The sequence below is a fragment of the Lutra lutra genome, chromosome 11 (genome assembly GCF_902655055.1).
Source record: "Lutra lutra chromosome 11, mLutLut1.2, whole genome shotgun sequence".
Taxonomy (NCBI): Eukaryota; Metazoa; Chordata; class Mammalia; order Carnivora; family Mustelidae; genus Lutra; species Lutra lutra.
The window spans coordinates 88,471,964-88,497,713 of NC_062288.1; the positions used below are offsets into that span (position 1 = coordinate 88,471,964).

The following is a 25,750-nucleotide window of genomic DNA, read 5'->3' on the forward strand; positions in this document are numbered from 1 at the left end:
CTACTTCTAAGAGGCGGCTCTAACAGTCATCAGCTCTGCCGCCTCACTTTTCCTTCTTCTTTTTTCCCCAAAGCTGTTTTACCATTTGTTTCTTTTTTCTTTTCTCTTTTTTTAAATTAACATATAATGTATTATTTGTCTCAGGGGTACAGATCTGTGAATCATCAGTCTTACACAATTCACAGCACTCACCATAGCACATACCCTCCCCAGTGTCCATCACCCAGCCACCCTCTCCCTCTCTCCACCCCCAGCAACCCTGCAAGGTTGGTTCAACATCTGTAAATCAATCAATGTGATACAATACGTTAATAAAAGAAAGATCAAGAACCATATGATACTCTCTATAGATGCTGAAAAAGCATTTGACAAAGTACAGCATCCTTTCTTGGTCAAAACTCTTCAAAGTGCAGGGATAGAGGGTATATTCCTCAAATATCATCAAAGCCATCTATGAAAAACCCACACAGCAAATATCACTCTCAATGGGGAGACACTGAGAGCTTTTCCGCTAAGGTCAGGAACACGGCAGGGCTGTCCAGTATCACCACTGCTATTCAACATAGTTCTAGAAGTCCTAGGCTCAGCCATCAGACAACAAAAAGAAATAAAAGGCATCTGAATCGGCAAAGAAGAAGTCAAACTCTTACTTTTCTTTCTGATGGAAGACTGGCATGTCCCCAGACAAAGGGACTGCACTTCAGTCTCCATCCCAAATACAGCGTGTGGAGCACAGCCACCAACCGACCAGGGTACGCATGAAGGTGAGCTGGAAATAACCTTTATGGTGGTAGGCTACTTAAATTTGGGAGTCATTCCTGACCACAATGTAAGGTAGCCTAAGCTAGCCGGTAAAGTTCTACACACACACAGATACTATAAGCCTCAACAGTCAGTCTTCGGATACATTTGTTACCTTCAGACAGCACCGTACTGGGCACCTGCAGGCTAACTGGGAAGGTTTAGATGCACTGGGACAAAGAGCCAACTATATTAATAAACTCTTTTCTGTAGAGAGAATAAACTGTTTTCAAAGACGATATTCTCAGCTATGGGGTTTGAAATATCTGATTGCCTGTGATTTCTGGGTAATCTGAGCTGAGCTAAAGGCAGACGCTTATTCAGGACTGAATAAAAACTCAAACTGATGAAATGGATACATGACATATCCTTTTTGGAAAAAGATTCTTCCATTTGGAAAAGGATTCTTTGGCTTCCTCTGATGAACTCGTATCTCTTCCGCCGAAGCCCATGACCTTCCCATTGGAGGAAGAAAACCCACAGCCTAGTTGAGGCATGAGTTGGTCAGTACCACCAGCATCCCTGTGGTCTGGACACTGCCCAGATCACAGTGGGGTCCAGCGTCCCAGCTGCCATGGTCAAGGTCAATGATGTGCAAGTTCAGGTCCACCCAAGGCCTAAGCTGATTCTGCCTGAAAAACCTCATGGGATCTAAAAGAGATTCACTCTGTAGGTGAAGTTTAAAATGTGCTTTCCCGGGCCACCTGGGTGGCTCAGTCAGCTAAGCATCTGACTCTTGGTTTCAGCTCAGGTTGTGACCTCAGGGTTGTGAGATTGAGCCCCATGGGGGGCTCTGTGTTCAGCAGGGAATCTGCTTGAGATTCTCTCTCTCCCTTGCCCCTTCCCCCTGCACTCATGCTCTCTCTCTCTCTCTAAATGGACAAATAAATCTTGGGGCACCTGGTGGTTCAGTCTATTAAGTGGCCGGCTCTTGATTTCTGCTCTGGTCATGATCTCAAGGTCATGGGATCGAGCCCTCAGGGTTGGGCTCCACCCACAGCAGGGAGTTTGCTTGAGATTGTCTCTCCCTCTGCCCCTTCCCCTAGTCGTACGTGCTCTTGCTCTCTCTCTCTCTCTCTCTCTCTAAAACAAAGGAATAAATCTTTAAAAAAATAAAATGGATAAATAAATCTTTTTAGAAAAAATGCCTTTTCCTCTCCCATATCTGGTATGTCTGAGGGAAGACCCAAAACAACTGTGATCATAAAGATGAAATAAGATATTCTATGTATGCTAATATGAAACATTGAAAGTATAATTACATACAACTTTTCAAAAAACTTGTGCACCCATTGTGAGACGTCCCCGTAGAGGAGTCCTGTTTCTGGTAGAAACTCATGGATAAATGCTACGATATTTTGGGGGAGGCTGAAGAAAATGGACAGAACTGAATGATCCCTGGAGGAAACTCAGGTGAGTCAGCAGAGAGACTTAAAGAATTAGAGCACTTACAGATCTTTAAGAAGAAACCAAAGCTCTCTAACTGTCTTCACTGTTATCAAAAACACCAAGAGCATGAGATACCCCTAGGATCTTGGGCGTCCTTCTGCCTGAAAACCCACGGGCCTCTGAACCTCCCAGTGGGAAGACCTGAAAAGCAGGAGCACGTGGGTGATGTTCTGGATGCCGTGATGAGAGAAAGTCGCACAGCAGCTTCAGCGTCCTTCTGACATCTCAAGTCCAACAACGGGGGCACACTCAGATTCAGCTGTCCCCACCCCAGCATGCTCATATCTTGGTGGGAAGGAAGGAGCGATTGAACAGAAAGATGAGCCATCCTCTTTGCAAGAGCAAAAGGGAAAGCCTTCTCCTTCCTGTTCTCCTTCCCTTCTGCCCTCCTTGCCTCCAAGGCCTCCTCAGGAGACTTGGGGGCGGAACAGAAGGGTCTTCTGAAAGATTCTTCTGGAAACCAGAAAAACTGGGACCAGGGGAGGCCCTGGGGATGCCAGGTGTTTTAGCAGCTTGAGAATGGCCTCAAGGAAGGGAGGGCCTATGGAATGGGGGAGACCCCTGAGCCAACACCCACTGTTTTCAGACTCATTCCTTGGCACCTCTTTCCACCCCCGCTAAGGTTTTTATTTATTTATTTAAGAGATAGAGAGAGAGAAAACATGAGTACGGGTGGGGCAGAGAAATAGACTCCCCATGGAGCAGGGAGCTTGACGTGGGACTCAATCCCAGGACTCCAGGATCATGACCTGAGCTGAAGGCAGACGCTTAACGGACTTAGCCACCCAGGTGCCCCGGCCCCCTTTTCCTAATGTGACTCATGTGGGCAAAGCAGGTCAACAGAGTAGACCTGGGTCCCCACCCAGCTGTGCCAGCAACACGGCCTGTCCGTAGATGGGCTCCCACTCTTCCTCGTCCTGAGCCTTGGACTCTGCAGTGAATAATGGAGATAAGGCCACCTGGTGATGGGTGCCAAGAGGTGTCTTTGGGGGAAAGGGCACCCCTCGAGTCACTGTCCCTCAGGTCACCAAATCTAGAAAGGAACTGCGGAGCCAGGGCTGGTCCAGGTGTCACTGGCCTCACAGTGGTCCTGGGTGAATGGGTCAGGATGATGTTTGTGAGTACACAACACTACATGATGAAAGGAACAGCAGGCAAGAGCTGAGAGGTGGCAGTGGACAAAAGCAAGCAAGCACGGGACTGAGGTCACAGCCCAGAAGCTCAGGTTCAGGGGATGGGCATTTGGGGAGAAAAAGAAGGCCGGCTGGACTGGTGGGGAGAGGTTCTCAAAACAGCCAGGCGTGGTAAGGAGTGGTAAGGAGATGGTGTAATTAGATCTTCAGCCCCACAGAGCTTGCAAAGCAGTTCTGGGATTTAAGGAGAAGCAGCCATCTCCCAAATGAGCCAAGACAGGGACCCCAGATGAACTACAATGGGAAAAACCATCAAGAACCACGACACATAGTCCCGCGGGCTGTTGGGAGAGAGCCTGTGGGTAAGAAGCTGAAGACAAAGAAACGCCCGAGTGTGTCCTAGGCAGCAGTCAGTGGCAAGTGGAAAAGCACAGTCTGTCTGCTTCCCAGAAAAGCTCCAGCCCTCCCCAAGGCCACCGCCCACTCTGCCTCGGGATGGGCCTCGGGCATAAAGGCTCCTCCAGAGGGAAATTGTGGAGGAGGGAGGGCCATGTAGGTGGGAATCCCATTGTTTCTCAGGTGGGAGCCACTTCCTTGGTATTTAAAATTAGCCAGGGCCCCCGAGGACCCTGTCGGGGGCCAGGGCTGAAGGGCTGAGCTGGAGGAGAGTGTGGCTGGGGCCATTTCCACGCAGAGCAACAGGCAGGGACCATGGAAGCCGGGATCAGTGACTATTCTTCTTCTTCTTTTTTTTTTTTTTAACCTAGGAAACATAGGATTGCAGTTGCTTTGGATAGATGAATCTGGCAAAATTCACAGGGCAATTAAAGAGAGGAGCTCCTGGAGATGGGCAATCAGTTATAACCATCCAGGCTTGAGCACAGGGCCCTGAGCCAGCGCAGGGGCAGAGGAAATGAAAGGGAGTTTCTGGCCAAGGCACAGTAATCAGGTGTGGGAGTATGGGTGACCACCTCCTCTCACGGGTGTGGAGGTGACCTTAACCTACAGCCTGAGAGCACAACCTCAGCAGAGCCCCTGACTCGAGCCTATACACGAGTCAAAGGGCGACCTTAGATCAAATCATGTGACCTTGGGGAAGTTAGTCAGTCTCTGGTCAAAGGTGTAAATGGAGGTTGTAGAATTTACCCCAAAGGAAATGCTGAGGATTATGCATGGAAAACACCCAGAACAGGGCCTGATATTTACTGGGCATCCAATCCCTACAGTTCCCTTCCCATCCTCTTTCCTGCCAGATCCATCATTAGGAAAGTGACCCCTTCCTAAGGAAGGAGATGATCTGCAATGGAGGCAAAGCCAAGAGCCACAGATTCTCCAAAGCCGCGCAGAGCTCTCCGCAGTTACTGACTTGACCTATGTGTCTCACCCACCATCATAAACCATCATCATTGCCCTAAAATTAACAGAGCACCTGGGACTGCCTCTCTGAGCTCCCAGGCCTCCTGCTAAGGACGGTTCCTCAGCCTCTGGCCCTGGGCATGGCAGGCCATATGGCCTCATTTTGTTTCACCCCTAGATTCTCTGACAGGTCTGTGTGATCAAACCCTAGGGAGTCGGAAGCCGGATTCGGCGTTCTGGCCACATCTGTCCCTGAGCCGTGCTGTGCTCCTTCTCACGCTACTAGCAGTTAACAGCAAGTTTAAGAGCATTGGCTCAGGTGCCCTCGAATGTGATGAGCAGCGTCTAAAAGGGTCCCCGGGCCCCCTGCCTCCTGGTATTCAGGCCCCTGTGGAGGTTAGAAGCCCCTCGTCCTGCAGGTGGGCTGGGCCACATGACTGACAGTTCTAAGGAATAGAATACAGCAAAGACAATGAGATGCTACTTCTGAAATGAGGTTCCAAAGGGACCGTGGCTTTCGGCTTGCTCCTCTTCCCTTGGCCCTCTCTTGGCTGCCGTGTGATAGGAGCGGACATCATGGAGAGGCCCATGTGGGGTGTCCAGCGAGGACCTGAGGCTGCCCACGGCCATGGGAATAGTTCCAGAAGAGGATCATCCCCCATTCCAGCCCCAGATGACACCTTGACTGTGGTAACCCCGAACCAGAACCCAGCTAGGCCCATGCCCGGATTCCTGACCACAGAAACCATGGGATAATAAACGTCATTTTGTTTAAGACTCTACATTTTGGGGCAATCTGTTGCACCACAATTGATAACTAATGCCCCCGCGTCACCTGGGCCAGGATGGAAGCTATGGAGTGATGACGGCAGACTTGAGACAGCTATTTCAAAAGTCCCCGTGAATGTCTCTACGAGAAGCCAAAGCTATGGGGGAGAAACACCGTGACCCACCCCAAGGGGCTGGCCACGCAGCCACATTCCCAGAAGTCACTGGCCAACAAGTAGGAACTCTACACAGACACGCCAATCAGAGCTCCAGCCGGTGGGTCCAGAGTCGGTCCAGCTGCCTGCTGCTGCCGTCCCCATCAAAGTTGGCAGAGAGAACGCAGTGATTTCAGGTGACGAAGACCTCCCCTGCTCCTCCTCTCACCCAGAGCCTTCACTGCTAAGGACAGAAAGAGGCTCTTCTCTGATGCAGGTCCTATCAGATGCGAGCCCGGCAGTACAAGGCCATTTGCTGCTGGGGCTCCCCCGTCCTTGTCTTGCTCCTCCCTCTTCCTCGGGTACACCAAGTCTTTCATCCTTCCCCATCTTTGTTGTCTTGGTTACATGGCCAGACTCCTGATATGCTGCTAGTTTTCATTTTAATGATATGTTCTTGTAAAGCACAATATTTTACTTCGATTGCATGTGTCACTGGATAAATTCTTCCAGCGTGTCTGGCATCTGAGCATCAGCTGACTGAGCGTGCTTGATGATTTGGGGGTGTTTCTGTAGCACTCTCTTCAATTTTAATGTCTCCGCATTTTAATTTATGATCAGGACCATTCTACACAAATGTATATATATACACACACACATGAGTCAAAAAAGTGGCACACATGTATCAGTAAATCTTGAATTGGCAAAGCTCATTGAAGACTATCTCGTAAATCATGGGCACTACTAATGATCATTTGGAAAATAAGATGACAAGTGTTCCCACGATGATATTTTCTGGGGATCTCAAAGTGTGTTTCTAGAAGGTGCCAGGAGGAGAAGGAGGTGATGCCCCAGCTTTCGGGGTCAGGCTGCTCTGAGTGGGGCTGATGCCACAGCTCCATCATGAGGACACTTCGCCAAGCCTGCTCCGAGTGACCACTTGAGATCCTCGCCCCCAACCAGAAACCTGCGGGGACCATGGGTGGGCCCAAGGACAGAGAGGTGAAAAGTAGCAAGGAGCAAGAGCTGAGAGCCAGTGGGGGTACACTCGCGTAAAAAGGACGAGTGAGTGGAAACTTCATAAATGGAAGATATGTCAACAAGGACATTGACTAGCTTAGGCTGGTCTCCACCCCCACCGGATACAGCATGGACTAAAAAGCTTATACCCCAGCGGGGGCAACTGCACAAGGTGGGAGGTGGACCAGAAGAGGGCAGTTGGCATGAGGTGAAGTCCGTCTGAAGACCAGTTCTGGCGTCCCCAGGCTTGAAGGACTAAGAACAGAGGACTCCACCCCACTGAGATGCGAGGTGAGTAGAAGGAACAACCCTCCCGACCCCGCCCACCCCCCCCCCCCCGAACATCTGTGGTGCTCTTCTGTCTTTGACACCTTCAACCTCAGCTCCTCTCCACTTACCCCACAGCCTCATGTGCCCACAGGCTCCAAACTTGCCAATCCAGCAGTGGGAATTGCAGAAACAACTCCGCAACACAATCAAACAAAAATGCTTTGATGGTCTTTTTCCACAACAGAAACTGTCCAGCATTGATTCTTCCGTATTTCTTTTCCTTCCTGCTTGAGTGTCTAACCATGCAAAGCAGCCAGCAGCTCTGTGTGAAGAGACTTCTGAAAGAGTACACTGACCAAATCCTGTACCAGGCAATGCACCTCTGCTCTAATCTCCGGGTCCTTGGGCAAGTGGGACTTCCAACATGACATCTCCATTTGATTTCGTGATGCCTTCACTCGTTTGGAGTCCTACCGATGGCATAAATTTCTTTTTTAAAGTTGATTTAAATTTCCAGTGAGTATTAAGAATTCTCAGATACATTTAGGAAGCTGCAAAGCAGTAGCTACACATCTCTGATCTGACATGGTTCTGTGGCTTGAGCACTGCACACACACACACACACACACACACACACACACACAGAACATCCATTCCTGAGAACTTATGGTCAAAAGGATACAGACCCAGGTGGTTCTCCCTCTACCCCACTCCACTCCCGTTTGGTGGTCCTTCTGGACCCGTGGTCAGGATGTGGAGGTGAGGAACACAAGCACATCAATTTCAAAATAGGTTCAAGGAAAAGAAATTAGGCAGATTATGTTAATGTGCATAATAATTCTCAATAAGAAGGATTTTCATGGTATCCACTCCCATTGATGCTCCCACCTGACATGCACTGAATTCCTATCAAGAGAGGCTGGTAAGGCTTGGCTCATCACGCACTTGTATATGTATCCTACCACAAGTCGAGGCTCAGACCAGCCCGAGTTCTGCTTAACCAGTATCCACAAAGCACTCCGCCCCTTACGTGTGAACAGTTTAACCTAGCTAAACGCTCAGGAACGATGCAATCACAAAATGAAAGGAGCAATCACACCTCAAGTGGGAGTTTATGATGTTTTGGCTCATGATGAACATTAGTCTCTCCCACTAATGTCAGGTGGTAATTCACCGCTGAACAGCAGCCATAAAGTATGATCACTTAGTGGTAGGAGGGCAAGAGGCAAGGAGAGAGGGTTCTGGCCCCAAGAGTTAAGCGGAGATTTCTGTTCATCTGAGGCAACGCTGGCTTCATTGCCCCAACTTGGGACAAAGATTTTTAGGTTTATACAGACACCCTAAAGCAGACCGGGATGTTTGTCTTTTAACCTGGAGTTGAAATTTTAACAGTCTGTGGATTATTTCTAAGTTCTTAAGTATTTCCTGGTGACTGTGGTATTTATATGCCACGTTTCTTAACAGCACTTGCCTATAACGCTCGCCATGGAAAAGCTGCCCATACGGCCATAACACACACACACACACACACACACACCCCAGAAAACATAAAAGACATCCAAATTGGCACTTTCCTCACCTCCTTTCCCTCTGCCTCATGTGATGTGTGCACGAAAGGAGTGAAATTATGGTCATCAGAGGCAAGGTTGCAAATGACAAGGACCCACACCCTTCCAATAAAAGGAAAAGTCAGTCATTTCGAGGGCTGCCTATGGATCGCTACAGTCTAGCTCCCAGACCCTGGAAACCCACAGCAAAGCCCCCAGACCTCCCACCTACCCTCCCCATCTCGAGTCACCTGTCATATGGTAAAGAACACTGCATGGCCCTTGATACACACGGGAGATTATTACAGGGCTCAGAGAGGACAACTCTGTAATTACGGCTACAGTATGATTTCCATTATTTTCACCCCCTGATTTCAGCAGCTTACAAAACTTCCCGCAAAATCCTCTTGCAGCCCCAAAGCATTTCACGGCTGGGCCTCTGCCCCAAAGGTGGATGTGGTTTGATAGCCTCTGGGAAAGGCAGTACAGAGTGCTGGCAAGGAAAGGGGAGTGGTGCTCAGCGAGCGGAGCTGGGTGGGAGGTGTGGGAAATTCTATTGTTCCGAAAAAATAAATAAACTGGCCAGTTTTGCTTTTTATTATTTCAAACAACAGAGTCGGCGGCCCAGCCTTCCTGTCCCAACTCAAACCGTCCCCTGGGCCAGTGATGCTGAGCTTGCAGCAGCCGTAGCCGGGCTCCAGCAAAACTATTTAAAAGCCTGCCACTCTGGGCTCGTGGAGCAGAAAGTTTGGCTGCCCCGATGGCCCGGCTTTCCCCAGGAGGGTGTGCTGGCTTGTTCTCCCCCCTACATGACCCTCTGCTCTTACCTCTCAAATATTTACGCTTCAAAGATCCCATCGTTGCTCTGGAAATTAAATGGAACGTCCCAGGTGGCTGACACAGAACTGTTCTTATATAAACTCTCCAAAGGAAAAAAAAAAAAAGAAAAATGGGAAATGCCAGCCTAAGGTTTATAAAGCCCCAAGCCTCCTGGTCAGGTATTGCCTGTCCTTGCTGGCCTGGGTGAGCTCTGGGGATGCTTGAAGGTAAGGCTCTGCCTACAGCCCACCCTATGAGCATTGCCTCTGCGCACCACGCGTGTGCTCAGCCCACTGGAGCTGTGCAACAGCTGACCTCCCCATCAGGGGCCAGGCTTCCACGGGTGCTGGGGAGCAAGTCCCCACTGACCTCAGGCCACCCTCTGACCAACAGCACGCATCTGCAAGTTGACTGCCTTGGGTTTACCATGTGGCTGTGGCCGGGAACCATGTCTCTTTCTCTCCCCCAAGAGAAAATAACCGTCTGTTCTATTATGTGCGCTGAACTCCCAATGTTTATTCCACTGACACCAGCTCAGACAATGACCAAGGGGAAAGAGAAAAAGCCTCCTACAGAATCTATTTACGCAGTCTTGCTAACAAGTAAATGATCCTACAGCACGGGGTAGGAAGTTCAGCGGTGGCAAATCTTCTAGCGCACTGTGGTAAGTCACTTCTCCACTGCACTGAGATTGGGCTCACTAGAGACAAGAGCGAAGGCACCCCAAATTGTCTTGCTTACATTTTACTCTCCAAAGTGCTTATTTACCCATCGGGCCAGGTGAAGCAGGTCAACAGACATCTCATTGTACGAACCGCATATGGGAACGCCTTTGTGGTTTAGAACTCACTTTTCTAGCAAACCAAATTCACCGAATCAGAATAAAGAATGAAATCATCTGAGCATCCAACAGAAACACTCTTGAAGCCCCTGCTCCAAAGCCCAGGCTCTTCCCTCCTCTGTTTATTCTGAGGCTTCTCGGATACAACTTCCACCGGTTTGGATGTCTGATGCCTCACAGGAAGCTGGAAGCCACGGACAGAGGGAAGAGGAGATAGCGGAGTCAGCCCAGGCTCCCGTGCCTAGACGGAGAGGCAGGAGGCGGCCCCACCCAATAGGAGCTGCGACAGGACGTCACACCTGTGTGTCACAGGTGGAACCTTCTGGGGCGTCCACAAGGTTCAGCTCAAGGCATGAGCCAAAATCATTCCAAGACTCCAGGGCAGGAGCAAAATGTTCACTTATGTTTAATGAGTCTTTGCAGAAAGGCAGAGAACCCTGAAATATAGTTCTTAAAGCTATGTAGATGGCGCATCGTGTATTGGACACGTGAGGCCCTACACTACAGCATCACGGTGAGCCCTCCGGGTAGTAGCAGACGGTGGCATGCCGCCCGCATCAGCCTTGTGGTGCCTCATGGCATTTCACCAGCATGGGCTTCCTCTTCCAGATACTCCCCGTGTCACTACTCCCCACACATCCCCCACCTCACACACACCTCTCCCCGCCTCCCCCCCTCCGTACTCTCACACTCCAGCCCCACCGCCTGTTCCTGTAGAATTTAAAGAAAGAAATGATGGCCGGGCTGTTACATGGTAGGATGGGAGAGTAGACAAAGTCTTCTAGAATTGCCGAGACCCTGTCTCCTTGACTGCATGGAGCTGATACCCAGAAACGCAGCAAAGAGAAAGTAGAGCTCGAAGCTGTCTCAGATCGGGCAGTGCCCGATGCGGAATCACACAATATCCAGAGAATTCCAAGGCACGTCTAAATCAGACAAGCAGGAGTTTCACATGGATTCACCGATACTTCCCTGGGACAAGACTGAAGCGTAAATATCAGCCAACACAAAACAGGAGGTATGGGTTGTCTCAGGAAGGCTTTGGATCCCATCCAGGGGGCACCACCTCCAAGTCACTGAGATGAGAAGCCTGAGCAGAGGGGGTGTGAGACAAGAAAGTTGGATGGAAGCGCGTCCCCCAACACTGCTGATGCGCCAACATCACCCAGTACCCCCAGGCTAGCAAGCTTCTGGAGAGCGACGAGGAGAAGCTCCTGTCCCAGATCACACCGTTCTACTCCGCCTCAAGTAATTTCTATGCCCCCACAGTACCCACAATTTCCTCATCCCACGATCTGACTCAGCCCCGTCAGCAACTCGCAGGTCCTGCACTTTCCTCCATCTGTTTCCTGCACGAATCCAGATGGATGCACCACTCAAAAGGGCCGAAGCAAGAGGAACAGGTACGGAACTTGCCCCTGCCCACCTTCCCCAACCATCCCGGCCTTAGAAAGCCTTTGCGTTTAGGGCACAGACCCAAGCTGGGGAGAACACGCCATCTAGGACGGCCTCGCAAGGCTGGGCTAACTCCCCACGTGCACGCCAGCTGCAGGGGAGAGGTGCATGTCCACGCTCTCCCACTGTGATTCCCACAGTGACCCTCCGCACAGAGGCAGAGAAGGGAGAGAGCATCACCCGTGACCTCAAGAGCAACATAGCTCCTGAGCTCAAATTCATATCACCGGCCCACCAGGGCCAAAGTAGTAAAACAGCCAGATGGTACCCGTCCCCGCGGGGATCGATCGCCTTCAGAATAACCAGAATGACTGCACCTCTTTCCTACCTTCTTCAGCTTGCCGCTTTTGGTGCCCACGAAGGCCAGAGAGTGGTTCTTATAGACGTATGCGATAACAGAAGTCATGCGGTCCCTGTCCTCCGTGAAGACGGGAATGCCGCGCACCATCTCCGACACGCCCAGGGGGGCATTCATATCCAGACCACAGAAATTATCATCAATGGTTAAGAGCTGAAAATTAAAAAGGAGAAACATTAGGAGGGAGCAACCAGGCAATAAGCTGACGTACTGAGTCAGGGAACTTCTTGGGCTAGAAGAATCCTTTTTTACACGAAAAACGCCGATCCAGAGAAACCAGGTGGCTTGTCAACAGCCAGCCTAAGCAGGTGGCAGGACCATGGTGAGAAAAACACAGGTCCCGAGAATCTCTTTCCTCTCCTGGCCTCCATGGTCTCTCTGCTCCACCTCCAGGCGCCATGTTTGTAGCTAAGATTGTCCTTCATCATCATCACACCAGCAAGCCCTGGGTCAGCACGCATGAGTGTGGGCTCCAGAAGGAACGTGGCCTCCGCACTTACAACTGAGTTGAGCAGACACACAAATGAGGACTAGAGAGCGTAGAACAGAGAACTAGAAACATTAACACGTGAATGACAATACCATGACAGAGGCAGCTGCAGTCAGTTGGGGAGAGAGAACTAGGAGAAATGGAAGGTTCTGGAAGGAACTCAGCAAGTCACACTAGTGCCTCATGATGCCCCATCTCAGACTCCCTGCTCTTTTTTAAAGGCGTGGTAAACATGGGCAACCCTGGCATTTTCATACCTACACCAGCATGTCCTGAAGTGTCTTCTGTGGAAGTCAAAATCTCCCCCTCACCACCCCGCCAAGATGCTCTACCAAATAGGGCTCCTTGAGTAAATAATTTAATACTGAAACACAGTATGTTTTAACACCATGTAAGAGACTCATAATGATTACTTACAGTAAAGGTCTGAAAAGTCTTTTTAAGAAGAAATATGTCTAACATTCCTTTAGCCTTTCCCAAACGTTGTATTCCCTAAAAATCACTAGAACACCTGTGAGCATTCCTTAAAGAGTGTGTCCCCCAGATACCCGGGTCTTGAATCCTGGACAATCCTAGGAGCAGAAGCTGGGACAAACCCAACAGCAAAAACCTTTGGACCATTTTCCCCATGGAGTTTCAGCCAAATCTCTCCTTGTTTTATTCCAGGCTACCAGATCCGCAGGTGAGCACAGGGTCACAGCTGGGTTCTGTCCCACCGGGGAGCGGAGACGACCTTGCCATGGCAGCGCGGAGCCCCCAACGTCCCCACCGAGCAGCTCTGGTGTGGCACAGAACTCTCCGAAGGTTCTAGGCACCTACGCCGGCTTCTCCCTCCTTCTTAGAAGAACTGTGTGGCCTTAGAAGAGTTATTCCGTCTTCCCGTGCTTTTATTTTCCACTCTATAAAGATGAAGGAAACAAGCCCTGCTTTTTGATGGGTTTCCATAAAGCCTATAGAGCTCTCGCCTGTAAACGTCTTTGGACTTTGCAGAAAAAGGAGTAAAATAAAATCCAAGGTGTCACTTTTTTAAAGGCTTCAATCCAGCCAAAGGAAAAGGCATCTGGAGAACCAGCAGGCGGGCTCTTGCCAATGGAGCTGTGTGAAAGTGGCCAGCTCAGCTTTCCAGGGACTCAGGGGGCCCCTCAGCTCCTTCCCAGGGTGGGGGTGGGGGTGACAGGCATTGTCCATCTCAGGGAAGACAACGTGCTGAGCATCTAAAACCTCTCTGTGACTTTCCCCCCCTCCTTATCAAGGGGGCAACTGTGGCAGAGCTGGGGAGAGCAGGGGCAGGCCCAGGCAGGCCACGTGCCGAGCAGATGTCTGTATCATGTCTTTGATCCCCTCTGGCCTTCCTTGCGTGGTCTGGTCCAATACCCCAGGCCAAACACAGCCCCCAACGGCTCCCCCTCACAGACACAATAGAGAAGTCAAAGTTAGGAGGGAGCTTTCAAGGTCTAGTTGCATCTTTATGGTTCTTTCCTAAAATGAGGAGATTGGGGGTGGGGTGGGGGAGACAGGTGATGGAAGGTAAAAGGGATAAAAAGAAAAGAAGGAAGAAAAATCCAGATAAAGCAAGATGGTGCCTTCTCCCTGCTGGACGTAGCAGCAGTATGACCCGGCAGGCATGCCAAGGGCAGCCTGGGGCATGCTGGGATTCCTCGTGGCCTTGCCTGTTCCTGCCTCCACTTCCTAGGGAGCTCTCATGCCTGACTTTCTCAACCTCAAGCTGTGCCGCAGGGACTTTTGCCATTGTGATCCATTTTCCAAGGAGAGGAGGCTGGGTGATTATCCGTGCGGCACAAGGAGAAACTGAGGCAGGGAGCAAGGCAAGCCAGGTTTGACATTCTCCTGCCACCCTTGGCACAAACATGTACCTCGGGGATGTGGCAGAACCTGAGGCTGCTCAGCCCCCAGAATCACATTTCTGAGTGGCCAGTGACCGAATACAGTTCCTTCCCTTGGCTGGGCAGAACACAAACCAATAAATAAACAATCACTTACAAAAAGAGCATATGTATTTGGCCAAGTGCAGCATGAAATCGTGGCTTGCTCAGATGCACCAAGTCTCTGCCACTCTGGCAACTTAGTGGCAAGGGGCCCAGGGAGGAAAGTTTTCAGTGGAAGGAAGCAAGGACAGCTCAGCCTGGCGGCCCGGTGGCGAGGGCCCTGCCTATCCCCGGCTCAGGACGGCTTCCTGAAAGGCCCAGTCAGGAGGCAGGTGGTCTGCTCACCTGCACTTGACCATCATCCCCCACACCGCCCAATTCATGGTGCTGTCATCAGACTCAAATAAGGCCAAGGCCACAGGTGGGGTTCCTAATGGGGCATTGGGATCCCGGGGACAATGATGGCTTTCTCCCGAGCCCTACCCTCCCCCCATGGATCGGTTTCTCCCTCTAAATAGGGCTCCAGGTGATAAAGGTGTGATCAAGGCCTTGGACCAGGTGCAGTCCAGGTCCACATGGAGGCTAAGGTCCTCCAGCTGTGGCACGATGGGCTGACTCTTTGTTTCCTTGAAGCAGGTGCAATGGTGGGGGATGTTTGGAATGTTGTAATTTTTAACATTGAAGTAGCAGAAAAAACACAGGACTCGGGTTCACATGCACGGCCCGCTTCCAAACTATACAACTTGGCATAGTCCCCTCCTGTTCTCGGAGCTTTCCTTCCCTTGACTATAGAACAGGAAGACCGGACTGTCCTGAGGGCCAGGTGAGAAAACAGGTGTGAAGATATTGGCTAAATGGGAAAGCCACTTTGTCAATTTGAGATATTTCATATTCGTTTTTTAAATGGGAATTCTGTCCAGAAGGAGGTAGGATGGCTGCAGGGACTTAGAATGGCCTCTGACCAGTGCAGGCTCTAAGGACACCACCATGCCGGGTCTGAGCTGCGGCCACGGGGCAATTAGAGCACTGGGCAGGGGGAGGGGACCCCATAGGGACCACAGACCGGGAAGGCTGAGGTGTAAGAGGCAGATGCCAGGGCCATGTGGGCCCTAGAAGGAAAGGCTAATTGGTGAAAGCCTTCGACAGGTGAGGGCTGGCGTGGATTCCAGAACACCATGGGCAATGGGGGAGGAGAGTGTCTGCTCTTACCCTGGCCCAGCTCTCCCCTGGGCCCCATTAACAGCAAGATGAGAGCAGCAGCCAGAGGAAGCAAGAGTGGACCGCACCCCAGTGTAATCAGATGCCCAGGCACACCTCTCCCTCAGCTGCTCCACAAATGCACACAAATGAGCTCGGGCCATTGTTATAATGCTTGTTTGTTAGACAGCAACTTCATTCTCACCAAGGAAAAAAATAAGGTTCTGTCTCATGGGAATATATGTGGTGCCTACTTGGGCAAACCTGTGAACAGACAAGGTTCTCTGTTCAAGCCTTAGCCAGGGTTCCACCCTTCTGCCCCGATCAGGAGGATCCCAAATCTGGTCTCCACAAATGTCCTCTTGGTTGCATGGCTTATAAATTAAAACCTGTGGTCCACTGGATTCCAGGGACCATGAGCTCAAGGATAGGACCATGTTTTAAGGTGTCTGTGTACCCTGAGCTTAGTTCCTGGTTCGTGGTAGGTTAAGACATGTGTTAAATGGAAGGATGGATAGATGAATGGATGGAAGGATGGAAGAGAAAATGAAAGCCTGACTTTCCCCATAGTTAACACTGTGGCCCTACAATCAGAATGCCTCGGTTTGGACCCCAACTCTACCACTTAATGCTGTGACCTTGGGCAAGGTATCTAACTTCTCTGTGCCTCAGCTTTTTGTTGGTAAAATGGGGATATACGAGTATATACTTCCTAATGCTGTGGTAAGGATTAAATGATTTAATACACGTAGAACACAGTCTGGCACTTGGTGCCATGGGACTGTTCACGCTCATCGTTTGTCATCCTTAGACAATTCTGACAACCTCTGTGAGTCTCCTGTTTGGGGGGAAATTCATGGTCTCTACGTCAGAGCAGTGCTAAACCACAGTCAGAGGGCCTAATGTCATCAAGATGAAATAGCAAAAGTGGTACTTCCTACAGATCTATAAGGCCTATGAGGCTGAAGGAAGGAACAGAGGAATGGGGTAAGATCTAGAACATTTCATGCTATGTATGAGAAATGCAAACTCTCGAACCAACCCCAGATCTACTGGATCAGGAACTCTGGGAGCAAGGCTCAGAGACCTGTATCTTAACACCTTCCCAGGTAGGTGACGTGGCCGTTCGCCAGGTTTGAGAAGCACTGACATGAGAGCCCTCAGAGGTCCGGGCCTTGCTGAGGGCGGCACAGCCCAGGCAGGGTAGGAGGAGACAGCCTAGCGGCTCGGAAGCAGGGCCCGCAGGACCCAGAGGTAGAGGCTCCCTGGCGGCCTCCCGAGTGGTGGTGGCGGCAGAGGTGGCGGGGAGAACTGGAGCTGACACTCCAAATTACAATCTAATAGCTCACCGCGCTTCCCTCGTGCGCAGCGGCAAAGGTTACCGTGCAATTACGTGTCGCTACATACAAATGACAGAGCAGTTACGGTTACTTTACCAATTACGGGGAAATTGCTCCCACTCTGCAGAGAGCCTGGCACTCTGAAAAGCTCTATCATTCCATGGAAAGGGGGTTTTAATTCTGCCGGCATCCTTCCTCCAGCCGCCTCCCCAGGCTCCTGGGGCAGAGCTGCCAAAAGGTCAGCCGAGGACCCCAGAGGTGTCTGGGGGTCTCTGTGGAGACTCTGGTGAGGGTGGAGGAAGACAGAGGACCTGGAAGACAGCTCCTTGGCACCGTCCCAGCCCCGTGCCCTGGTGACAGACTCATAAGGAAGCTCTGTCACCCTGACCCCTGGGCCAAGCCACCTGGAAGGCCTTGGGCGATGAGGCGGCCAGGGACCTGGTCCTGAACCTGCTTCTCACTTTGGCTGGTGCAGTCCAGGCAGCTCCCCTACCCGGTGGGGTGGTCTTAGGCCAGCCCCACCTTGGCAGAAGCCCCAAATCGAGTCCTTATTATGGAAAGGTCAGAACTAGGCCAGAGCTCAGTGATCCAAATGTGGTGCTAATGAGGTAAAGGTCACCAGGTCCATCCCCCTGTGGGCCAATTAGCTCAGCTCTAGGACACGGCCTCTTCCATAGCCACAGGCCACCCCTCTTACCCCAGGCATCGGCTGTTTACAAATATCCCGAATTGATCTGAAAGAGGCCGACCAGGTGAGCCAGCAGGGATGGACAGATGCAGCCAACCCCTCCAAAAGGGGAGGCAGCGGCCAACTGCTCCAGTCGGCAGGAGTAAACATGGGCCTGGGATGGAGGCTACCAAGTCAGACCTGATCCTCCCTTACTCTGTGGGCAGCTCCTGGTCCACCAAAGAGAGGAGCCCTTCCATCTGGGACCAAACCAGCACCCCAGCCTTTCCTAAATGCAAAAATAGCACCTAGCCTCATGCAGACCCCAGGCTCACCCCCATTGCTGGAAGGCCAGACCATCACACGGGGGAGAAGGTACCAGAGACTTGCCCAAGCTCACCCACTGAAGAGGCTTTTGTTCGGCCTTTTTCCCTCACACTTTTTGTATCTTAGGTTATTGGATCTCCTGTCTCTATGACGGGAAGCTAGGGCAGTAAGTGACAACAACACTATTTACTGTTTCTCACTCATTATAATGCTTGAGAACGTGTAGGAAGGGACAAGTAGACAAAGGCCTAGGTAAGGACCCAAAAATACACATATGGAAACATCTCATCTGTTTCTGCTCCTTTCCCGCTGGGGGAGACAGACCTGGGACAAGACTCGGACAAGGTCATCTGTGTCCTGCCTCAGCTGCATACACAGTGCTAGAGGTAGAGCGGGCCCAGGGAAGCATCGCGGCTTTCAGGAGAGGCCATGCGCAGGCTCAGCTCCGAGTGCTCCAGCCAGCACAGAGCACGCCAGGCTTTCACCCCTCGGCGGGCTCAGAGAAGGCAAAGAAGTCAGCATCTTAGACTCCAACAGCCCCGTTAAACAGAAGAGGAAATAGAGGCGTACAGAGCGAAATGACCCCCATGGGACCCATTGAGGGGAAAATGGTACCAGAACCCCAAATCTTCCTCTGGAGGAAAAAAGCTGACCTTACATAGGGGCCTCCCCCGGGGTGGCTATAGGGTACCCCCAAAGGAAGCTATCCCAGGGTCAGAGGCTGCTCAGGGAAGACCCCCTGCCTCCACTTCTCCTGTCACCCAACACGACGGCTCTGCCTTTCCGGGGCCTCTGGAAGCAACGAACTCTGCCCTGTGGAGGAGGCCACTGGCCAATTGTCACAACAGGACTTCCTCCCTTCCTGGGTCTGTGGGTCCCAAAGAAAAGCAAGGGCTGAAGTTTTGAAAAGGAATGCAAATTAGGAGAAAAAGAGGAGGGATGCCCACGAGGTGCCTGCTGATGTGGAAAAGAAAAGATCTTGGATTCTTCATGCTCAGCTACCCTGAATTCTTCCCATTAATTAATTAATTTACACACACACACACACACACACACGCATCCTGAAAGCTGACCATAGCAGACTTCCGCTGGAAATGGGGACTCAGTGAATTACGCACGTGGGATTTCTTTTTAAAGGGAGATATTGATCAGATAAGCTGAAGTAGCTTGGGTCCAGATACGGACTCCAGCTGTAAAACTCTGCAATACAAGAAGGCAATAATCACCCACTTATCAGGGGCCGTAGCTCAAATATGACCACGGACCCCTAAGGTGTTAATAAATGCAGCAGGAGCTGATGCCCACCGCGCATCTGCCCCTGAGAGGACTCTGAGCACCCTCTGACTGGGGCAGGCAGAGAAGTAAGCAGCCAGAGTGCTCAGGGAGGTGGAAACATCTTGAGGAGGTTTGGTAGGCTTAGGTCTACCCTTACCAAAATCTTCTTACTCTATCAAATAGCCCACGTGCCCGAGTGCTCGTTTCTGCAACAAAGGAAGCAATCCCCAAAACTGGGCTATGTGACCCACCAATTGCTGTACTGTCCTCCATAAAATTTTGTGTCTCTTTTCTGAGTTCTAACCCTCCCCTGAAGGTCTGCCCATGGCCCATGCTGACCCTGCATGGCTCTGGAAAGCCAGGTAAGTCCTGCAGCAGGTGAAGGCCGGCCCTGATACCCCGGGGGTGAGCTCAGATGTTGGAAACAGAATGAGGGAATGAGGTCTCATCCACTTCATTACTAATGCAGTATCTCAGAATGATTCCGGTATTGTGTCTTCTTCAATGAGATAGTAGGGAAAAATGAATGTGTACGGAGACAGAGGAGGGAAGCCAGCAAAGCACAGTGCCAATAACCTACTTAGACAAAACTGTTATGGAAGGGACTTCATGAGAAGTGGCTAGGGGTTGGTAGAACAACCCACAAATCACACCAACGTCCCCAAGAGTCATGTGCCCTGTTTCCGAGCATCTTAAAAGGGAGGGGACTAAAATATAGGTCAGAAGGTCATCATGTTGTAGGAGTTCTATATGTGTACGTGGCTTCCGATGCAAACATTCACTGTTTGAAGGCACTTGACTACCTGTGAATCCATGGAAGTGATTTGCCAAAAGCAATGCTTATTTTTGTACCCATGTTAGTATTTCTGTGTGTGTTTGAGACTGTCTGTGCTCCATCCCACCAGAGAGCTAAGTGGTCTTTCACTCATCATCATAACAAGCTACCCTTGTAACAGGAAGCTCAGGCCACTATTTTGAGAGGCATTAGTCCAAGCACACTCTGCAGGCCTGCTGGTAGCCAACAGTCGGCCGTGGCAATGCACCCCTCCTAGGAACTGCTGAATGCAGCCGGCAAAGAGCAGCTACCACCCAGGTCCACGACCTTCTCCTCATTAGCTCAGCTGCAGAGAGCCCTCAGTTTCTCCCTCTGGTAAGCAGACAAGCCCATGACAACATGACCAGAGCAAGAGAACCAGGACCCCAGTTCTACAGATGGCAACCACGCTGAGGCTAGTCCAGAGGCCGAGTTGCAGAGGCTGGACCCTAGGGGGATACCAGGGAAGGCTTCTTGGCATTGGAAATTGTCCCAAGCACCCCACTGGGTGCTGCTTCTGTCCATTTGTGCCTTAGCTGCAAAGGTGCTCAGTAGCTCCTTGCCAAGGGCAAAGAGGGCCCACACTGCCCATCAATCCCTCATCCCCTCTCCCCTCCCAGACGCCTCAGCGCCACCAGAGCTATAATTGGAGCAGGGCACGCCACGATGATTAAGTTTGTGCATTTTCTGGCAGGCACTGGGAGGCAGTGGCCCCGCTGGCCAGGCTGAATTATGGGGTCAGCCATTCCCTTGTTAGTGGGAGTAAATTTTATTAGCCCCACTCTTGTAGCCGCGCATCTTCCCCTCTTGCTTCTCAGGCCCGTGTGTGAGTCTGGGTAATGTTGCCTGCACGCGGGATAAATCAGCCAAACAAATCCCATTATATCTTGGAACGCTGACAGAGACACAGTAATGACACCGAAACTGGGAAAGACATGGGCTTTCTTCTCCTGCAGATCCCGTTTCATCTTCATGGACAGCCTGTGGGGCCCAATCCACCAGGGGAGGACACATACATGGAGAGGCCAAACGGGAAACTCCCCTAGTTGTCTTTTTGTCTTCTCTCCACTAACTTGATTAATGAAAAAATCAAGCACCTGGCACCAACGTGCAGTCATTCCCTCCTGCCTTGCGAAAACCGAGGGACACCTGAAGGTAGCGGCAGGGAGGGTCCGGCTTGAAATGTAACCTCTCCTTCAGATGCCTTCACTTAGCATTCATAACGTGTGCTGGATGGACAGGCGGGTGAACAGGGGACATTCCAGGCCTGGGATATGGAACGTAACCTTTGGCTTAGGCACAGCCCAAATCTCTCCAATGCAGATACTGGTGAAGAAAAAAATACACGTCTGAAATCCTAGCAGTGTTATTAAGTCCCTTTCGAGCCCATCGGGTGGTTCTTAGAACTGAAGGAGAATAAAGGCCCCACCTGTGGGGCCATGAAATGTTAAAGCAGCTTACAAACACAAGGTGTCCCGTGTCTCCTGTCACTTATTAAAGTCTATGCAGTCCTCTTTCCTAAGGAGTCTCAACAGGCTTTAGGAAAGGGATAGTATTTTTATCACCCCCTTCCTAAAGAGGGAATGTATGACTCCAAGTGAAAGGGAAGCCACTTACGAGCCCAGTGGCCTCTCACGAGCTGGGACTGGCTGAGACCCAGAGGCCAGAACTCTCCAGCCAGAATCCCAGCCAAGACACCGCCCCGTGAGGATGACGGGGCTTGGAAAGGCCCAGAGTGCGGAGCTGGGCCGTGACATCTGGCCAGTGTGCGTGCTCACTGAACGAGGGACCCGGCTGCCAGTGCTGGCTGGGCAGCCGCACGCCGTGTGGGGCGTGTGCGTGCGTGTGTGTGCACGTGAGAGGGAGCTCGCTGCATTAGCAGCTCCATGTAGTGTGTGGGTGGAGAATCCATCACACAAAGAAGGGAGAGGGACTAAGGAGATGAGCAGAAGCTCCACAGCAGAACACAGCAGAGAGAGCAGCTGAGAGAGGGCCTCGGGGCCTCGGAGGTCTCCTGGGTCCCATCATTCTCCCTGCTGACTCAACAGGCTTTGGCATTCTGAGGGGACGTGTCCCTTCGCCTGGCCCAGCACACCACCCAAGGCTCAGCCACCATCCTGGGCCCTAAAGCACCATGTGTACTTAGCTGCGAGATGACGGTCATTGCAAACCCTGCTGGCCAAAAAGAGGGAGGTAGATGGCCTTCTCACTGGTGTGCCTAGCACAGAAGCCAAATCCAGGGGAGAGAGGGAACACGTGGTTCTGTAAAGACTGGGGTTGCAGTGTGGCAGGCCCCCAAATGCCGACCTTGAAGTCTGGAGTACTGGGTCAGCAGGCGGTGGGGCGTGAGTGCCGGGGCCCGTGAGTCGGGGGCCTGCGACTTGAGTGTGGTGTGCAGAGAGCACGTTTGGTGGGCCTAGTGTGTGCGTGTGTGTGTGTGTGTCAGATGTAATGGAGCATGGGGGAGACAAGAGGAGGCATGGGGCAGACAAGAGGAGTTCCTGGCCTGAGCGGCAGGAGAAAGCCTTGCCTAGCGCCATGAACAACAGGATGCACCCCATCTAACCAGAGCCACACTTCCTGCTGGCTGGGAACAAGAAAACACCCTGAGCGGACAGGCAGAAACCAGCCCCTGGAGCCCGGGATGGCCTCCTGACCATTCCGGATGCTCCCTCTCATGGCTTTTCAGGAGCCCCGGCGCCAGACAAACCCGAGAACCATCCAGGCTGGGATGGGAGGCCAGCCCAAGACCAAGGCAGGGTGGAGGGCTGACCCTGTCTCCCCCCAGGGCTGCCGTGTTGCCAAACTAATGCCTACAGGAGTTGAAGCAAGGGCCCCTGTGAACTGGGTTCTCCTGTACTATTCCCCACTGTCCGGCATGAAGAGACGCTTGGGGTTAAAAATAAAATCTCAGTCCCCGCGCCTCTGTGAAGAGTGTGGGATAGAGCAGGGCTGGTGGGTGAACCCCAAGTCAGATAGGCATGTGGTTTGGCAATGGTTCTCCACCCTGGACTTCCAGAAATGCGAGAGGCTTTTCTAATTCTTGCAGTGGTGAGGGGTTCCCTGGCACTTAGCGCTCTAGGGTCCAGGACCCAGGATCGTAAGTGCCCCGTAGTGCCCAGACAATCCCTGCACCATAGATTGTCCCCTGCCAGATGCTACTAACACACCACCGAGCCCTGCTGGGGAGAACACAGGTCTAAGAATGAGGATGCAGAGTGGGTTCTTGTCCACGAATCCCATGACCTTGAGTGAAGTATTTGACTTTTCTGTTCCTCCAGTTTCTCCGCTGGAGAGGATGTTGCCTCTGCTATTATCCTACAGCACCATCATGAGAAGAAAAGGAGGTGATGAACCCCTCTGGAAACTGTCAGGCCCAATACAAATGGACCCCCGCGAGGGGATCACCAGGCAGCTTGAAGGCCACCCCTCTCCCCTCCCGCTACGGAGACCTGACCCGTGTGAGGCAATGACTCTGGATAATAGTTTCTGCCCCAAGCACCTACATTTTGTATTGGAAGGTCACCCAAAGTTCAAGTTTTGAGAGGAAGAGGAAGAAGCTGATTTTTACCCCATTCAGCTTTATCAGCGCTAAAGCTGACACTCCCTGACTCCCATGTCCACTTCTCAATCAGATCCAAACTCAAAGAAGACAGTGGCACGAGTGACGACCTTTCCTGTGACCACAGCCATCGTTCCTGCTACACGGGTCATCATCACCTGCTGGGGAGCAGCTCCCTCCTGGACCCTTGGGCTCCTGGACACTGATGTCATTTCACAGTTCTTGGCATCCACCGGGAGGGGATGCATTGCCAGGGCCTGATAAATGCTTCCTTCAATCATTAATTCATTTGGAGGTGGAAGGGCTAGTGTTCTGTGAGTTAGCTGAGAAGGTGAAGAAAGGTTGAGGAGGCATGGATAGCTATGCCTGGGGGACTCTGGGAGGCCAGGCCACTCGGCCCATGTAGAGCCCAAGAGCCTTGGCCCACAAGAGCACACTCTCCAGCCTGGCTGTCCCACTCTGGATCAGGACCATCCGGCTCCAAGAAAAGGCTGGGAGCTGTCCCCTTGGTCTGCTCAGGGCCCTGGCACATGACAGATGCCATTGGCATGAGTTCCTCATGCCAATCATCTTGTGTTCTGCAGACAGACACTTTGCGAAGCCTGTGTGACAGCCTTCAAAAGGGACCAGAGACAGTGCTGAGCAGCAGAAACAGAGATTCTATCATTAGCGTTAACCCTCCTGGATGTGCACAAGCAAAGGGCCTCAGGTTGGCCTTTAATCCCCTGATTCCAAGACAGAATAGGACCCCTGGCTGATGCCTCTAGGACCCTCTTTCTGCCCATGCCCTCCTGAGACCTGTAGGTAATTTTCAGACATTAGACCAGTTGTCCTTGGTATCTCTTTCTATTCAAGCTGGGAAAGCCAGGACGCAGGTAAAGAATGGCCAGAAGGCAAAGATGAAATCCACTGCCATCTCCCACCCACAAGCACCAGAAAACATCCGGGCTGCTTCTCCATCCTCTACACCCAACACCCACTTTTTTGGTTTGTGTTTGCTAAGCCTTTACATTGACAGCGACCCAGTCCCAAGAGGAGGCCACTCCGGGCCACCATCCCTTATCTCGGATGTGGGCTCTGCCAGTCTTCTCTGATTTACCTGGAATAAAAACAACAGGAAGCTCTCTGGAGCCTGCAGACCAAGATTCCAGCCTCGCAGTGTGACACTTCTCCTGTATGGTCATCAGGCCGTGGCCCACCATGTGGCTCCACAAATGCTCCCCGGCGTGGCAGCCCAAGTCACACCTGTGTTCTCTTCCCATGCCACCCCACATTCCTTGAACACAGCCAGAGTGGCAGCTGGGACCTAGTGAGGGGGTCAGGGGCCAGGGCTTATACTGTTGCCTGTTCTGAGGGCTGGAGGCCCGAGTTCAGGAGAAGAAATGGGGATCCCAAGCAATGTCAGGGGCTGGGAGGCCCTGAAGGACACCACGAGATGGGCGTCGTATCCTTAGGGAATGAAGACAACAGGAGCACAGTAAAACACTGTAAAACACAGTAAAATCACTGGTCAAGAAGTGCAAACTTCCAGCCATAAAATAACTAAGTCCTGGGGATGAGATGTCCTGCGTGGCGACTACATGGTTAAGATACTGTGCTGTATACTTGAAAGTTGCTAAGAGCATAGATCTTAGAAGCTCTTATCACAAGACATTTGTAACTATGTGCGGCTAACCAGACTTAGTATGGTGATCACTTTGCAATACATACAAATATTGGATTGTTACGTTATACATCTGAAACCAATATAATGTCATATGTCAGTTATATCTCAATTTAAAAAACGAACCACTAATCACACCTTCTCAAACTTTTTGGGTTGTAATTATGATAAAGCCCACAGGGAACACCTAGCCTACAAAACACAGGTCTTAAAAGTCAACTTCCTGGGCCCAAGCTTCCCTCCTCCACTGTCTTAAGGAAGGAATGCCACGGGACAGAGGCCATCTGAGAATCTGTCCCACTTCACAGGCCTCCAGGGAATCTTGGACCCAGAGGCCAAAGAGAACTCTAGATTCAACTTGTCAATCCTTGCTTCAAGGGAAAAAGCCACGTGAATGGGTGGAGGAAAAGCTGGGTTTGCAAATGGTGCACCCATGAGGGTTCCTCCCGGGGAGGCCCAGGACTCTAGCCTGGCTGATGGCAGGCAGGGAGGTGGGGTGGGCATGTGTGGTCTGAGCTGGGGCCAAGTGAATTGTGGCCGAGCACCTGAGCACCAGA

The 25,750-nt window shown here is 51.5% G+C and overlaps 1 protein-coding gene across 1 annotated transcript in view; it reads right to left on the reverse strand.

The window, feature by feature from the left end:
• PLXNA4 (plexin A4) overlaps nucleotides 1-25,750 on the reverse strand; it is a 591,498-nt gene that overhangs the window by 333,094 nt on the left and 232,654 nt on the right. Inside the window, 1 exon segment of the mRNA XM_047695300.1 lies at nucleotides 11,943-12,125. Coding sequence (XP_047551256.1) covers nucleotides 11,943-12,125 — 183 coding nt within the window.